General features: G+C 47.0%; 2 protein-coding genes across 8 annotated transcripts in view; one reads left to right on the top strand and one right to left on the bottom strand.

Annotated features, from left to right (window-relative positions):
• LOC146208515 (uncharacterized) overlaps positions 1–18,190 on the top strand; it is a 333,102-nt gene that overhangs the window by 134,899 nt on the left and 180,013 nt on the right. The window lies entirely within an intron of this gene.
• Positions 1–18,190, bottom strand: part of LOC146208520 (cell adhesion molecule Dscam1-like) — a 43,642-nt gene that overhangs the window by 13,927 nt on the left and 11,525 nt on the right. Inside the window, exons 6-11 of the mRNA XM_084578776.1 lie at positions 7,474–7,622; positions 6,345–6,476; positions 5,327–5,491; positions 4,758–4,828; positions 3,870–4,107; positions 3,072–3,164 (exon numbers count right to left, since the gene is read on the bottom strand). Coding sequence (XP_084434902.1) covers positions 3,072–3,164; positions 3,870–4,107; positions 4,758–4,828; positions 5,327–5,491; positions 6,345–6,476; positions 7,474–7,622 — 848 coding nt within the window. The remainder of the gene's footprint in view (positions 1–3,071; positions 3,165–3,869; positions 4,108–4,757; positions 4,829–5,326; positions 5,492–6,344; positions 6,477–7,473; positions 7,623–18,190) is intronic.

Raw genomic sequence — 18,190 nt, forward strand, 5'->3', positions numbered from 1 at the left:
CGAAGTGGAATGGCGTGGTTTCACTACAGGTTCTATGTGCACTGAGTGCAGATTTTGGCACTGGTGTTTATTGTCCTTTCTCCTGTTGATGTTGCACGCCTTCTGTTTCGCTCGAAAGCTTAGGGTATCAGTAATGTGGTTTTACCCAGCACAGGGAACAGGGACAACGAGTGCAGGACGGGACGCACTCATCGCTCCGTCCTGTCTACCTTCGTTCTCTTGTGTTGCGACCTGTTCTGCGCTGTGTTCCCAAGTATGGATTTGAACCAAATAGCCCAACAGCAAGTGTTGCTTTAGTATAATAGTGATCTCTGTTCTGATGCGTGCAGATGATATATCGTCCTTCTTTGCGGAGAGCCCGAGGGATTTGCAGCGACTACTCAGCATTTGCATGACAAGAAAATAATTGAGCTGCACCTCCAGTTTAGCTAGGTCAGATATGGAGCGAAGGTGTGGGATGCAGGGGTACACTTTACAATGGAGCGATTTCTGCACAGCAGCCATCTTCGGCTGATAGATTCGGCAAAATGCCTCAGCGTGCGTCAGGGCAGGGGATCGGACGGCAAATAGTGCGCCAGTCAGAAAAGGTACTTTGCAAACAAAGTCTACGGGCCTTTAATTATATGAGGTTGTGATGGGAAATGTAGAAGATGATGGTACCTCGCGATCCACATACGCTAAGGCTGTGCGGTAACTGATCTCCGAAACACGAAAATCTCCGGACACCAAGGTGATTCAGTCATGCAGGCTTGCACTATGGAGGTCTACTAGGGTGAAATGTGTGGTTCACTTATGTGGTGACTCGCATTTCCCGGACACTCGTACTGGCCGTAAGGCGCGGGGACTGGAAGCATAGCGCGTACACTAGTTCCACAGGGCGTTGGACGGGACGCACTCGGGCCCTTCGTGACCGGTACGGTCTCCCTACGTAGTTTTCGTCATGGGGCTAGGCCGCGGGTGCACCAACTGACCGTCAGAAACGGAACTGCGTTCTAAGGTGCAGTTAAGGCAGCCGCGAAGACAACTTCGATAACGCTGTACGCAGTGCGTAGATAGTCGATTGAGAGCGTGGACTGCTTTGATTACAAAAAGACGCCAGCTGCTGGCAAAAACGCTGTGGTGCACTCCGAACACGAGGGTGGCGAGCACAAGCAGGCCTTAAGACAGGGCTTTTCCTGTGTCGTACAGCGGATGAAAACGCTGTAGTGTGTCGGCTTCGCGGACTGGTACTGCCTCACGCCAGTGCAGATCGCCAACCGGATGTACTCGGAATATTATTGAATCGGAAGTGGAATAGATTAGATTTTGTTATGACAGCTAAAACATAAATATAACAGGATCAGAATCGGGATGAACTAGCGAGTGAAAAAAACAACGACTCTATCACATTTCCTTTTCGTTTCAATGGATCGCCCCTAATTTTTTAAGCTCTACTGCTCCCATACCAGATCTCAACGTCATCTGGCTCCGAACATGAATTCTTTGCCTGCTTCTAATAGCGCAGGTCCCGATCCTCGCCCCCCAGGCCTGCATGTCAAGCATTTTACCTCGGATTCTCGCACTTTGCAGCGAACACTGTCGTCTTCATCGTCGTGTCCAGGCACTAGAGCACTATGCTATCGCCGCAGTCGGTCACGCCTCGTGTAAAACTGCAACACTCTCACGCTGAGCATTGAACATGGCCTTCTTCATGAAGCTCCTCTGCGCCACTCCTTCATTTAAGCTAGGCAAATACGCTATACTCATACGCCACCTCGCTAAAGACGGAGACCGCAACCGCGCCAGACAAGCTACCGAGGCCACCGAACCACGAGAAGCCAGCCTAGCCCGTTGTCGAGAAGCCTACTAAGTGCGGAAGTGAGACAAGATCCGATGGCTCAGGCTCATGAAACTTGGTTCATGGATAGTTGAACTTCTCAAGTTTTTTCTTCCAAGGTTTTTCATCTCTGATTTTCTTCATTTTTTTTCCCGCCCACTCTACACCTCTTCTCCCGCGCACTGCCAGCAGGTGGGAAGTTTGCAGAGGCAGGCGTTACAGGGTGCAGTGCTTACGATTTCTTAAAAATTAGTAGTTTGTCACGCCTTTTGAAATATATTTTCTTCGAAAATGCATTCGTAACGACAATGTATAGTTACTTATTTTGATATGATATATTAGCTTTCCATGCATCAGAGCACGCAGTGCTCGTGTCCGGGCATACAGTTTAGTGAACCAACAACATCCTGAGGATATTGGTTTAAGGATCCGCTTGACGCATCTCACAAGAAACAAAAAAGAAAAGCTGGACAGCTGGAACATTATTTCTTCAGCGACTAAACAAACACAATTTTGGAGAAACCCACATGAGGGCTTGCTGACATGTGTGCTTTGTGGCAGGTGTCAAGGGATGTTGCGTTGGAGGGGACTTGGCGCGCTTGTTAAATCGTATCGCTCTAAATGGATGAGAGGACCGCGTGCTGTTGCAGGATCAGCATTATGCAAACGTCTGGGGCAGAAGGCATATCAGGCGTATTATTTTCTTTATTTTCTTGACTTTTGGCAGCCAGACATTTGTGCCATACAGGTATAAAATCATAAAATTTACCATTTGATGTAAGCAAACATGGGGATGGGTTCTCTGTCGCTTATTTATACGATTCCTTGTAAGGCTAGCAATCTATTAACTCGCACGGCAAAGTTTCTTTTTTTTTTCTTTTCTTTATTTTTTTTTGCGCGTTCCGTGATGGTGGTTCGCCAGGAAAATAACCTACGGGTAGTGATCGCGAACCACAGCGGAGAACTGGCCTTCGTTCTTGCTTTCTTCGTGTTATACACCGCCAGCTGTACTCACCTGAGGCTAACTAATAGGCCGGCACCACGTTAGTAGCTAATTAATGGGTAGAGTGATAATGACTACTAGTGTCGGTGCCCAGTATGCCATTACTTGCTTGGGCAGCGCAGTAGTACATATACCGTGCTGTTTCTCTGTAACCTGCGTGCGGCAGGATTGGCCTGTCGTCAATCAGCGGACAAGCGTGCGGAAGCACTTTACGCGTGCGACAGACAGCGAAAGCGAGTGGCGTTCATTTACCTCTGACTCCGCTGGAGAACTGCTGGTGCCAGGTGACAGTGATCGACGAATGCGTCGTGCCGGAGACGAACACCTTCGGTGGCGGAGGAACGTCTGCAAGTCAGGCGAGGACACAGAGAGAGCCGGACTGTAGCGTGAATGTAAGCGAGAGAAGAGGCCGAAAGGTTTCGACGGGGGAATCGTCTTTGTGACTGATCGCCCTCCTTAGGATGCCTGCATTCGAGCAACTGTTGCACGTTCGATGTCGGAGCATGATATCGGTAACGCTTTATTTTTTCCCTTATATGAAATGCATGGAAAGGGCGACGTCCTTTTGCAAAGGGGTCTTTGAATCTGAGGATTGATTGACAGCTAGCCATTTAAATTAAGCAGACTACTATTCTTGCAATGCCAGTGCATAATTGAAACGTTATTTTTTTGGTAAGGATTAACGTAACATGCATCAGCTTTGAAGTTTTTTTTTTATCATTGGGTGGCCGCCAACAGACGTTTTATTACAGAGATTTAGTTTAGAGGTGATAAAAAAAAAAATGGAACGTAAAATTAATTGAGTGCACGTCAGGAGCTGCTCTGATCGTGTGCGGCACCAGAGATTGTTCAGTGATCTCAATTCGCGTAACTGCACGGAAATAGTGAATGACGGGTTGCTGAGAGGGTCCTTGAAAATAGGTGATAGGGAAATGCCTCGAGTCTATAGCTGGCTTTGTCGCGTGATGCAGTCACGTGGGCTAATTGTTTCACAGTGCAACTAAAGGGGGGCTCAAAAGCGCCGACTTTTGCTGTCGGGCGAATGCTCACCCCCGTCGAGTGTCTTCACGTGCAGCTCGTGCGAGGCGACCCCCGAGCCGGCGGCGTTGTAGGCTTTGGCGATGACCGCATACTCGGTTCCTCGCTGCAGACCTGTCAAGAAGAACTCGTGGCTGGCGTTTGGCCGGAACTCGCTGGTGCGGTACGAGTATGGCTGGCCCGACGACGTCGGCTTGTAGCCGATGTAGTAGCCCAGCAGGTCGCCGTTCCACTCGTCCGGCGGCGGGGGCTGCGTACAAAATTGGGCGCTATAGCTTAGCGGTTCCTGCGCGTCACCAAATACTTTGCTTCGCGATCGTTTAATTGGCGACGTTTGCGAGGTCATCTTTGAAAAGCCAGAGTATTTCGTAAGAGGAGAGTTTCACATTATTTTGAGGCTGATGTCCTTACGGTATGAGCTGGGACAGAGTCACAATGCTTCCAGCATTTTTTCTGAGAACATTTTCAGTTTGTCACCGAATTTGGATACAATAAGCGTCGCTCTGTTGTCTGCTAGTAATCGGAGTGTTCATTTTCTCCTGGGCAGTTAATTGAATTTTTCTCTTTTGCGTAAGGTGGGTTAGACATGGATAAGAAGTACTTTGCTTTGGGCTAGTTGGTTCATGGTTGAAGTGGATTATGAAGACGGCGCGAAAAGGGACGAGGACAAGGAAGGAACACCAAAATAACAGGACAGGCGCCAACTTTCAACTGATTATGAAGACGGCGTGAAAAGGGACGAGGACAAGGAAGGAACACCAAATTACAGGACAGGCGCCAACTTTCAACTGATCAGTTGAAAGTTGGCGCCTGTCCTGTTATTTTGGTGTTCCTTCCTTGTCCTCGTCCCTTTTCGCGCCGTCTTCATAATCCACTTAGACATGGATGCAGACTTATTACCTTCCAGGACACGCGAACGGTGCTTGGTCCTCTGGCTTCAACATGGAAGTCGGTCGGCGGTGCGCTCGGCTCTGCGATGTATGGAGAAAGAAAAAATGAGGGCGTAGGAGGAGTCGAGGGAGCGAGAGAGATTAAAACAATGGATAATTAAATATGCTCAATAATAATATCGTTGCGTGAGCCGTCGTCATTCTCCCACTTTTTTGCATACCATCTGGAGTGTTTCTTGTGGCATCTCGTTTTTTAATTAGGGGGCGCTTCTAAACTCATTGCATCGCATCCCTAATCTCTACTCAATAAAGTTTTTCACACACATACGACATATGCTACCGATGAAATGCAATTTAGCCTCCTCAAAAGAGAGAATGTAAGTAGTCTTTAATTATTCTAAATGTCTGATGTAGTATTTATGAACCAAATCCCTCTGGGAGCTAAGCTGTAAGAACAACAGGGTACTTTTAAATGGTCAGAATGTATCCAGCATTACTATCGCCGAACGCACAGCTAGTCTGCATGCACCAAACATATTTCGCACGCAGCATTCGTAGCTGTCAGTTTTGGCGACGCACCTTCTTCGCCCGTGTGCAGCTTAACGGGCGAGGAGGCGAGTCCGACGCCCACTGAATTCTCCGCGAGGATGCTGAGATGGTAGGTGGAGCCCGGGTGCAAGTCTCCCACCAGAGCGGACGTCTGAGATCCGGGTACCGCCATTTCCTGGAGCCTGTGCGCTGTGCCTGCACGCGCGTGTGGCATCGGCCATTTTTCATCAAGATGGAAACGGCAGAGATTATGTTTTCCTGTGGCGTAAAAAGCTCGTTAGTTTTAACTCGCTTATATCGAAGTTCTGGTTGAATTGCGCCGATACTTCCACCTCGTCAGCATGACATTTTGAATTCCGCGTTACTGGCAAAAAACATCTGGCCCTTTTTGAGTTGGAACCGTCGAGATTGGACGACATAATATAGAAGCGAAAAATGATGAAAACGCACTCTTTCGCGTTGCTTTGGTTCACAGCCGAAGCTGCTACATTTTGTTAGGGACCAACAGTAGTCACGTTAGATATACACAGATGATCGAGACGAGTTCGACACCCTCCTCTATGGCCTTATTCTTAGACTAGGTGCATGTTTGCGGCGTTAAACTGCGGCCGTGACAATAATCTCTTGCGGCTACAGCGGTCAATTATGTTGTCATTGTAATCGAAACATACTTTAGACGAAACGGTATGCCAGGTCAGAGAATGAAGTGATATAATAATTATTTTCCCGTTGGTCCTCTGTAGCTTTTGTTTTGAGAGGTACAAACACAGAGGAATGAGGCCTTCCTCAATCTAAAATTTGCTAGCCTGTTAAGAAAATCACGTAAGAACGTGAAATATATTCAGACGATAGACAAGATACGGATAGGGAATAAACGCGGAAAAAGAGGAATCATTTTGATTATCACGTAAGTCGTCGGTATGTGTATATCATATATGTTTATCATGTGTCATGTCAGCCGTTCAATTTTCACTCACCCTGACACCTCAGCACAAACAAGCAAATTAGACTGAATGCATATTGACGGGAAACATTTCTCGGAGCTCACCGGAGTCTTTCCAATACTGTATGACGTATTTGGAGACCGGGCTGTTCCCGCTGTACGGCGGAGACCAGCTGACGCTCGCCGAACGGCTCCAAGTTTCCGAGACTTTGACATCCTGCGGCTGGCCGGGAACCTCTGCGGAACAGACAGCAAATACTTGCTGATACTATGTACTGATATGCGCCTAGCTCGGATGCGTTTGCAGATCTCTACAATATTTTAATATAATCTTTACAAAATCTTTATAATGATAATAATACCCTTCTCAGCAACGCGCATAGGAACTGTGCCGAGAGCAACGTGAAGCGTCGCACATCTAAGATATCTGCGTCGAAAGGCGAAGTACGGGTCACATCCTAAAATACTGTAACTGCTTGTATTTAAGACGCATTCTGTTTATTTGCTGATCCTAACCCTTACGTCACAAATCAAAAAAAGGGTAAAGAAAAATCACTCGGGCACTACACTGTTGGCGGCCCACTGCTGCATGTCTAGGTAGTTCAAATTATACTTTCAAAGACTATTAGCATCCTATAACCTAGCTATTGATATCGTCTATAGATTAACTATAGACTAAAATATGTAGTACTTTTAATTTCTTTTTCTTTATAGACAATCTGTAGACTATCTATATACTAAAGTAAATAACAGCCTTAATTTTCCTTTCGTTTAGAGAAAATGTATACACTATCGACAGCGCTGAATTTGTCTGTTAGACAATTAAAAATGGTTTAAATATTCTCTAATGACAATTGGCATCCTATAACCTAGCTATTGATATCGTCTATAGATTATCTATAGATTAAAATATATAGCACTTTTAATTTCCTTCTCTTTATAGATAATCTGTAGACTATCTATATACTAAAGTAAATAACAGCCTTAATTTGCTTTCGTTTAGAGAAAATCTACACGCTATCGACAGTGCCAAATTTATCTGTTAGAGAAATGACTGAGAAGAGTGTATGATTATAAACTTATAGGCAGTCTATAAACATTACTGACATTAGTCTATAGACAAACTAGTATCTAAATATTGGTAGGGGATAGCAGCTTCGGTGGTCGGTGAACGTTCGCTAACGAGAAGTGCAGAGAGAGTGTGAAACAGAGTGCTGAGGCTAGCAGTTCTCACCGACAACCAGCAGCTTGCTGGTGCGCTCATCCCGTCCGAACTCGTTCTCGGCACGGCAGGTGTAGACCGCGCCGTCACTGCGCTCCGTGCTGGAGATGAACAGCTCCGAGCGCAGGCCGCTGTCGGTCATGGTCTCGAAGATCTCCAACCTGGGACGCCCGAAGGGAAGCACGCGTTTTATTCTCGGCGAATGCTCTCCTTGAACTATTTAAGGGTCTGCGCTAACGTCTCTGTGCAATAATAATAAAATAAAGATTAGAGAGTCAAGTTAGAGGCCTGAAAGATGCATAATGGGTTTGAATATGGTGTTTATCGAGTTGAGTACGGGCGAAAAAAAAAAGTAAAAAGAAAAAAAAAACCCGAAACATGAGGTTCAGTAGTGGCATTTCGTGCAACAAATTCAAGCTTATTTAGCTGGAATGCCAACGTGTTGTAAGTTTCTGCCAGAGCCAGAGCCAAAGTCAGAGCCAAGTACCAGCACTCTGTGGCCAAAGTGGTTGAGGAAAAAATTAAACTCGTAGGTTGAAATGAACCAGAGCTGCAGAGGAACAGGTAAACGCAGCAGCACTCGACACTGTTAAAATGATTTCTGTAATTTATTCGCACCTGTAAGTGACTGCTTGTTGGACGTGGTTTATGCACATTTCTAGATTCGTTTTTGAGGTATGCTTTTTAAAGCCCTCCATCAGTGATACATTTTCTCTTAACGAATTAGTAAAAACGACCTCCTTCGAATGAATGGCGCGCAAAAATGCCTCAGCTATATTACGGGACAACCCCCTCCCCATTGTTTTTGCTTTAGAACCTTCTGCTGAATATATAATATAGGTAGGTATGCCTATTTGGTATTCTTTAATTAAGATTGATTGATTATAAAGTAAAGTGATCGAACTTCGTCAAGATTATCGGAATTTTGAAACGCAACAGCGCGAAGTTGTGAACATATGTTGCTGTTGCCATAGGCTGGTTATTAGTCCCGGGATAGTAATTACGTCGTGATTGGTCACAAATTAAGCTAGGTAGCACTAATAAGCAGAGTGCGTAAACCGGTCTTAGGCGTTCTCTCACCTTCTCCGTATTCTTCGAAAGTCATGAAATGAAGGTAACAATCAGCGACTGTATGTTCTGTTCACTGTATACTGCTCTCGTAGACGCCGTTGTGCTAAAATGAACTCTATTCCACGCGCATCAGCCCTTAAATAGCGGAACACATATTCTAGAGTGTGCAGTGATTGAGACGGAGACAATGGAAATCTTGACGCGTCATTCTTCTCTGATTTGTAATCCCGTCGTCAGCGCGTTGGTAAAGTTGAAAATGTGTTTAGGTTTCATTTTACAGCCTCTGATGATTTCAAAGACGTATCCTCAGATAGCTTGAAGAACACGAGTCTTTTTTAGTCATTCTCATGCTTACTGGTGCATCAGAGCTGCAAGCACGCTAGAGTTGTGTAATTGCATTCATATCAAACTGCATTCTTTACATAATAGCACTGCAGTATTTCGCAAGAACCTTTTAACATATGCAATGTGCGTGGTTCACTCTGCAACTATCTTCTCGCTGCACCGGAGTAAAATTTGTGATTGAGTGAACTTTGTGCAGAAAAAGTTGAATTCTGCCGCGTCTTGAATCTAGTAGCCTCGACTTGTGGCGAAATATGGTCGAGCCACAGCGAACGAGTGGTAGAACGAGGACACCGAATACCTGCCAGCTGCCGATAAGTTCCACTAGAAACTGGCGCCCCTTTCTTTTTTTATTTGCATGTCAGTGCGTCGCGTGCTTAACCCTTCTTCTGATCTTCCAAGTTCGCTTATGAATAATAGAAAGGAAAAAGACTGGAGCAGCTTAGGGGTACCACGAGATGGCTGTTCTCTATCGGGACGTTCGCCTCTGTCAGCCCGGGCGCTCGAAGAGCTCGCCGGCTCCGCGCTAGCGCGTTTTGACGTCTTGTCTCCCATCGGGACTCGGAGCTCGCGGTCCGGAGTGCGTCGCTAGAATTGGTTCGTCCTCCGGCTCACTTGACGCTCAGACAGCGACGACCACGGTTGAAGAGCGCGCCCTTCGCCTTGTGTCGTCGTTCCTGGCGGCGGGCCAACGCCACGAACAAGGAGGTGGAGGAAGCACATGGTGGCATGCGTGCGGTTGCGTGGCGGTGGCTCCAGATGTGAAGGGATGTTGTTTCTTTTCCCCTTTTATACTCAGTGCGGCAAGGATTCAAAGCGTTCGCTGCATCACGGCCGCTCAATCCCGCTGTTGCTGCATAATGCATGTGGTGTGTTGCCAAACATCAAGCACATAGGTAGTAGGCCAGAGTGCTCCAGGGCATCCTCCGGAGTAAATTCTTTTTTGGGTGAGTGCTTCAGACTGTGATGACGCTGTGCTGCGGTGGTTTGGGCAGGTTACGCAATTTCCTTTCCTGCTAGCATGGTTACCAAATGGTGTAGCGCAAGCACGTTGTAGTATTTCCAGTAGCACCAACAGCGAACTTCGTCTTCTGTTGTTGCTTCTTTCCAGGGTTTGAAAACTTGCTGTTTGTTGTTCTAAGCTTTGCGAAAGTTATTTTTCTTAACTTCCCTGCAGTGTCAGAAATACTACTCACATTATGTACATACTGAAGTGAGTGCCTTGAGCGGAATTTGCATTAACCTCCAAAATAAACTCTTTTACTATTACTATTGTCCCACTCTTCGAACTAAACTTACATAGTGAGGGAGCACTGTTTTTATGCTTCCGCAATATTCAACAGACTGCCGAACGACATACCGATATTGAGTAACATGTTGTAAAGAATGCCCCCCTCGAACTGCACTTTCAGTGCATATTAATCTTGAAAAAAAAAAAAAAAAAAAAAAGCCGAAGGAAAAATTTCACGTTTTTTGCTTACTATCATCTTTTGTCTTAGTGTAAAATTTTGTCCTTCCTTTTTCTTTCCTTTTTGCTCTGCGCTGCAGCTTCAGTTCACTGCGTTTGCCTTTTACCAGTGGCTCTCCACAGGTAGTGAAAGCTTACTTCCGTTATGCTTCTTTTAACTGTGCAAATAGATTATTGCCGTATGCCGCTGGGCTTGGCCCAACAAGGCTCTGTTGCCTTTGGCATGCGCAGCCCGCGAATGTTCACGTATATACTGCTGGCTGAAATAAAGTGTTGCTATTATTATCATGATTATTATTATGTCATTGTCAGCTAAGGCGTCAGAACATGCAGGCTGCATAGATTCTATTTGCCCACTTTAGGCTGTTTATTACAAGTGGGACAAAAAGCACGATGACTATAGCCACCGAATGTTTACTGAAAGCAAGCGAGAACATAAATAAGCACGCTCTTAGTTGATGAGCACTCTTTCGAGCTTATTAAGATGCCCCTTCCGAGACGTTTGGAACGCCTGTACACCATGTACTGTTTTACTTAACTCGCATTAAGCCATGCCAGCCCCCATATATTCCTCAAGACATCTACTGCGACCGGAAGATTGCTTCAAATGCATCAGCAACATGTCGCGAGTGGAATGTGCACTGCGCCTTAGGTAATGGCGTAGTTTGTTCGCCGTAGCGTTGGTATCGCACAAGCGGTTTCAAGAACTGCGCTCTTTCCTCATGGCTAGCATCACACAGCGTAGCGTCAACGGGATGCTTATTCTGAGCTTTGCTACCAATATGCGACCAAAAAGTTTTTCGGGCGAATGCCAAGGCGCACGCGGGACATCTCTCCGCCTCGAGCAACATTAGAGATTTCTCGTGTGCAGAAAATGCAGAGCTCGCTCTCTGCGGGTACGCCTAGCTGTCTTCGGTTTGTTTGTTTCTTCAACACCCCCTAAAAATAGCGTTATTATGAACACACACACACCATTCCCGAACAAGCTCCAGCGATCTCGCCCAGGCGAAGAATTTACGCGCTGATTCAGCTCGCGCACGTGTTCAGGCACGAAACATCTTCACGCCCAACCGCAGAAGAGCGTCACCTCGCGTTGTTGACGCGCTGGTGCCATTAGCGTTCCGAGCGTCATCGCGGGGCGTTGAACAGGAGATACGTTTCTCGAAGTCCTTCGTGAATACGCCGCTGCCCGTGCTGCGTGTCGGCAGAACCGTACAGCACTGCGAAGGCTAGACCTCGATTCACCTCATCAGCCGTTGACTGCGCAGAGCTGCTTTTACGCGAGGGACAGTCTCGTGATTGAAGCTGCCGTGACTGTCCACGCGTGGGCAATCGATGACCAATAAGGAAGCGTTGTTAGTTACGTTCAGAAAGCTTTCCGGCTTCATCTCCTTTTCTGGTTTACAAAGCCAGCTGTAGCGTTCATGGCGTACTGCACAGTACTGGCGCACCGCAGGGAAGGCGTCTGCACGTGAATGTCCGCCCTAATGAATGCATGAAGACAACCTTGAGCTCAGCGCAACGCCGCGCAGCGGCGAATCTTCTCTCGAAACACCCGAGGCCCTTGTGTTTGTCGAGGAGGCCATTGCAATCTTGGGACACGGAAATAATGGTCGGGCCAGGTCAGAGGTCATCGCGTCTCATCGTACTTCCGCCCTTTCTTCACTCATTATCTGTTCGTTTACCGCTCTTCGTCGTGTTCTTTCGAGAGTAGCAGCTGAGCGCGATTGTGTGCGAAAGACTGGTTCAGGAACAGTAAGTGGGAAAATGCCAAGCGGCTGAAGTTATTGTGCTGCGAACGGTACAGGCATCCTAGGTCAATTGTTATGTGTACCGTGTTTCTGGCCGATCGCTGTCCCCTATGTACTGATACGGGCCACCCTTACACGATACCAGCTGCTTCCCTTGCGAGCTTAGGGGGCGTAAACTGCAGTGCAAAATATACGCATGCGAGTGAGTATAATGTTTAGCGGTTTCTCTTATCTCAAAATGGAGAAGAAAGTGGAAAACAAGAGACTGTGAGCTGTTGGGGACGCCTTCGGTTACGCCACTTAATACTCTTCAGGGCTTGTTAACCGTTTTATGTGCTTCTCACCGTTTGTCTTGATAAAGTTTTTTAGGCAAGATGCTTATACAGGCCTAAGGAAATGCATCTATTATAACTTTTCGACGGCGGACAAGAGTGGTCATCGGAAATTGTGACTCCAAAACGACGCTGTTTATCAAATGAGTACTAGAAAAATTGCGGGATCCGTATTTATTATTTACAAGATGCATATGTGGCTAAAACATTTGGGTGACAATATAATATTTTGATTGACAAGGTTGCCTGTATGAAAATGGTGGACGACATGCTATTATAGGCTCACTGTTTTCTACAACATCATTTATTGCATTCGCTGCTACTGTAGGCTCACTGTCCTCTGTATTTATTGTTATCTTCTTGTCATAAAAGATGCTCTAGTGTAACTTACGAAGGGTGCCAAATTCTTCTGCAACTAATGGCGAATTCGAGTGGGAGAGCAGGCGCACTCGAGAGCACTTCGAATGTGCTCTCAGACAGGCGGGCGCCTTTCAGTGGGAGAGCAGGAGTAGAATCACTGACTTCCAATGGTAGAGGAGGAGGGCTTGTCCTCCGCTGAGAGCACCCGAGTGCACTGCCGGCTGCTCCCTCGTCTAAAGCGAAAGTAGAGGAAGTCACATGGCATAAAGCGTCATATCCGCGCCATCTTTTTTTATTGCGTAAGCAATACTATTTTTTTCTTTCTCGAGTCGGCGACGCTCAAAATGTCGGCTTCAAAGCGTCGGCGCTCGGCGAGCGGAAAGCATTGCTCAGGTGTTGTATGCATCTTTGATAGTCGCTGCTGGCGTCGAAAGGGCCAAAGGAGGCAGATCGCCGCACTGTGAGAACAAAGGCATACAAAACAAGCGGTTCTACACGGAGCTAACGGAGCGTTGGTCTCTCCTCGGGTTGCAACTGCCGCCGCGGCGGGCAGGCGGAGAATGCTGGGGAGAGAAGTACGGTCACATGGTCGTGGCGCTCTCTCTCGACACGCAGAGAGTGTTCCCGTGGGAGGACAGTTACACCTTCGCTCGGCGTGCTCCTGTACTGCTCGGTATTGCTCTCCTCTGCTCTCGTCCCCCCAACCGAATGCGCCATAAGTAATCAGTGATAGCTGCCGCACACTTCCATAAAAAGAGTTCAGTCGAAAAGACTACAGAACATTTTCCGTTCTCACAACATAATTTCTGTGCGGCTTTTGACAGTGAACCTGTTGTGACAACAGAAATTTTTGGAGTTACAACAAAAAGGTACTACAGAACTACAGACGTCAGAAAGGTACGATAGAAAGAACTGCAGACCTATAGGAAAGCACTACAAAACTACAAAAAATTCTGACGTTTATGGCAGAACTACAGAATATTTTATCGTATCTTTGACACACTTCTGTAGCTTTTTTTTCGACTGGGAAAGTTCTTTTTAAAGGGCTAAAAGTGTCCGATTGTCTCAATAACCGGCCCGACCATATGCTTATGTGGCCTAAGATGCTCGCAGCGAAGCCTGTGTAGAGCAAGCTGCCTTTGTCACTACGGAGTTTCAGAAGCTGACTCACTCATTGTAGAAACCTGACCTTTAAATTGTGCCCCAACAATGGCGTCGTCGATCCGTATTACCTTCTTTCCGCACTCGTACACTCCTCTTGCTGTCGAGCTAATTACGAGAACAGCAAGTAATTCCATAATGAAGACGAACGCTCCTTTCTTGATTCTGTAGTGTTTGCCAGAGATTGGCCTGCTCAGCGTTACCTTAAAATATCGACCCGGCCCGCGACCTTTTAATTCCGATAGTGTGCGCGCACGGTCAACACTCCTTCGTTGCCTCGGGCATGCTTGCGGAGCCTGGAAGCGAAAAGGGAGGGTTTCAAATGCTTGGAGGACAAGACGAAAGGATGATGAGGGGGACGAAGAAAAAGAAGGTCGAATCTCGTCGCACTCGGCGAGACTTCTCTTCACGAATGACCGCTCGGCTGGCTCCCAGAGTGGCCGGGTAATTGCGCGGCCTCGACACGCCTGGCAGCGCATTTTCACGTTTTCACAGGGCCGCAGCGCTTATATAAAGCACGGGTGCAAAATAGAATAAAGCGAGCGTTCCCACCGGAGGTAAGTTAGGGTACACAGAGAGAGGGATGGACGTCTCAGAACTGTGATGAAAAATGAAAATAAAGAAAATTAACAAGGGGTATATAACAAGGCCAAGGATACGCGAGCGAAGACGTGGTGCTTGAGTCAAGCGGGAAATTATATGGCGAGGAGGAAGCGCATTTCCTTATATTTGTCTTGTTGGCTTATGCTAAATGTCAAGTGTCTGGTGCTAATGTTTCTGTTGTATCTTGCGTTTGGCCCCCTCGCGGCACTTACTCGCCCTTTCGCAGTCTCGATGTTTCTTTCTTTTTTTTTTTTTTTTTTTATGTTACTTGGGATTATGCGATGGCTCGTGTCTTCGAGCGTCCTGTGGCCGAGAACGTGATGACACGTGGGAACCGCTCGGCGGCGGCGGATCTGCTTGTGGTTTCGAGTGAGCGACTCCTCTTACAGCGTCGCCTGGCGTCGGCGGAGAAGACATTAGTCACGCTCGACAGCGGCGAGCTGACTATACGAACGCCTTGCTTGTTTGCGTGCGCTGTTTCGGCCGAGCGGCGTTACGTTGCTTTCATTTAAATTATTTTCTTGGCCTTCTCCCAGCATCTGATCATTTGCTTTGCGTTTCAACCGGAGCTGAGACCAGCACGGTGCGGGAGTTGCCGGGAGGATCCTCTGCGTGCCCGGCCTTGACGCTCATCATCTCATTAGCTGTGCGCGTGCTGTGCTGCTTGAACTGTTTCTCTCGATACTCTGCTGAGACGAATCTTCTATTGCGCCATGCCTCTTTTTCCCTATATTCCCGCTGTGCGCACTACACAATATGCGCGAAAGCAGGGGTTGCTTTTTGTAACAAATATATTTTTTTTTTCTGAATGAGTATTCTGCCTTTCTTTTATTAGCTGCCATGATAACGCCACTGACGATAAGACCGTAGTCAGCTAATTAACACTGCGCAACACTTGTAGCCCGTCATGTCGCACTCGATAGTGTCAGTGGGAGAAAAATAAGGACTCGGAAAAAGAACTGTTACAAAACAATTCCGCAGCTTCGTAGCGTCGTACAGCCTTTGTGATACTGCATGCTTTGCTCCAAACACCTGGATTTTCTAACGTGCTAGTAGGTTTATGTGAATGCAGTGTTTCTGTGTTGTTTATTGCTCAGTTTGCAAGCCTTATATAACGTCGTCCTTAGCCGCTGTCTCATTGCGTCATACAGCCTTTGTGATTGTGCATGCTTTGTTCCAAACACCTGGATTTTCTAACGTGCTGGTAGGTTTAATGTGAATGCAGTGTTTATGTGTTGTTTATTGCTCAGTTTGCAAGCCTATAACGTCGTCCCTAGCCGCTGTCTCATTACACTCATTCGGCGTCGTCAAGCGCGGAGAATCATATTTCCCTTTTATTTGCTAATCCTGTTTGACCCGTGGCGGAGTCAGTGTTTTTCGCGCGCCTGTCGGAACGGGGGTCCGCTCAACCTTTTCGGCACGAGTTCACCCGCCTGGGCCTCCGGTTTTGTGGCCCCTAAATAGAGCGGGGTTGCGCACTATATTTGCGCGCTGTCGGCGCTATCTGCATTGTTCGCGCCGCTGGCCAGGGGGCGTCCATCTTGTGTGGCGGGTGTGTATATAGGCTAGCCATGTATGGCCATGGATCGTGCTGCGATGGGAAAATGTTCCTGTCATCTGATGTTAACGACAGCTAGAGAGGGCGTCAGCGACCTCTTTGTCGCTTTGGTATATCATCCGAGATATCAACCAAGCACGCTATTTAATAGCCATGTTTTCTTTCCTAGTGTCGCCCATAGTTTTTTTTTTTATTGTATTATATATAAAGGCGAAATTGGCCTCATTTTTTTCAGTCAAGTCTTTGAAAGTAAAATAGACTGTCGAGTAAGAATAGCAAGTTAAGGAGTTTAATTCTTAAAAGAGATGCCGTAGTAGAAGATTCCGGCTTAATTTCGTCGACTTGCGGCCCTTTGGACGTGCGCTGAGGTCGCACGGACCGGGACGTTTTATCTATTACGCGTCTATCAAGATAAAGTTGCCGCGGCCGGGATCGAGGTGTATTGCCTGTAAAGAGGTAGGAGTCTGATTACAGCTAACACCTACTCGAACAACGTCAAACTACAGATGAAAGCTATACAGCTGCTTCAGGTCTTTCATTTCAAAGGTTGAACTTGATTGTACTCCGCCACAGTCAACGCCTGTCAGCTGAGGTGGCTTAACCAACACACGGCTAGCATATGGCACACGAAACAATCACCTAACGTGCTGCGTATTTTAGAGATGGACATAATTACCATTGATTATGTTCTGAGAGGACTTCTCTCTACAAATACGTCTAGTTTGGTTCCCACGTCTCGTTGCATGCTATGCTCACTGCAAGCCATTCTGTTTCGCTGGTTTAACGACTGGCCAGGTGAGGCAGCGGTTTCAGCTGCAGTCAGTATGAAGTTATGAAAGAGATCATATCAGGTCAAAGCTAATCGGATAAAGTGCTCTACCGCAAAACATGTTTGGAGGATTGCTGCGAAATGTCATTGTATTGGATGTCAGCTGTCTAATTCATCCTCGTATCTTTCAATGCCGTTCTCTTCTCGTTTTTCCTTCTTTCGTATATTCAAGAATCGCCGCTCGCGAGAAAAAAATGAAATGATGTGACCTGCTGCAGTATAACTCCCTTATCGATGCTGATTGTAGCATCTGCAGTTCTGAACCCTGGACATGGACGAACTTCTTTGGTTACTTAAGGATTGGAAAAGCTTAACAGCTTTCTTGTGGACGCGCTTGGCAGCGTCCAGGCGGATGTTAGTGGTCACTATTCCTTTCTTCTCGCTATCGAATCTATGCCAATTTCTTCACCTGTGCTCCACTTAAAAAAAAAAAAAAATGGTTGTGGTTTAGCTTAAATTGAAATGCTCTTGTTTGAAATGGGTCGCTTTTCAGTGGTGTGAGGCCTCGCCGCGGTGGCTCAGTGGTTAGCGCGCTCGACTGCTGAGCTAGAGGTCCCAGCTGTATAATCGCGGCTATAATCGCGGCGTTTTGATGGAGGCTAAACGTTAATCTCACTTGTACCATTCGATTTCACCGGACGTTAAATGACCCCTGGTAGGCGAAATTATCCTGGCATTTACACTAGGGCATCTCTCATAGCCTGGGGTGCTCTGAGATGTTAAAGCCAATAAACTAAACCGGAGGCACCGAGGGCAGCTAATCGATGTTTACTGTAGTGTGAGATCAGTTGGGTCTCGAACGTGGCCGCTTTAGGGCGGCCTTCCGACTCGTGGTGCTGAGTGGAGAGATTCTAATCTTCCCGCATGCTAACTGCAGTCGCAGCGCGGCGCTGGGTTGAAACTATTGCAAATTAGCCTTTTGACTTTCGGTCGCATGAAAAATTATAGAAAAAAATGTCACAAGGGTTCAACGCTGCTGAACCAAATATTGAGCGAAAGCGTTAGCTGCGGGTGACCGCGAGCGTTCTTCTTCTCTTTTTCTTCTTCCTCAGCCCACATATAAAGCCCCTCTTTAACCAAGCCGTATGAACGTGCCTTATTGGGCTCTAGGAGTAACGTGAATGCCAGGGTCCTAGCAGGCTGATTTTGACATAACCGTCCCATATGAAACGAGAGAAGCTCCTGCCGACCGCTTGAGTTGGTAGCCCAGGTCTCACCCTAGTGTCACGTGGGGTGTGACGTCACAGCGTCACG

The sequence above is a fragment of the Amblyomma maculatum genome, chromosome 1 (genome assembly GCF_055883805.1).
Source record: "Amblyomma maculatum isolate TAMU_Amacu chromosome 1, ASM5588380v1, whole genome shotgun sequence".
In the NCBI taxonomy this organism is placed as follows: Eukaryota; Metazoa; Arthropoda; class Arachnida; order Ixodida; family Ixodidae; genus Amblyomma; species Amblyomma maculatum.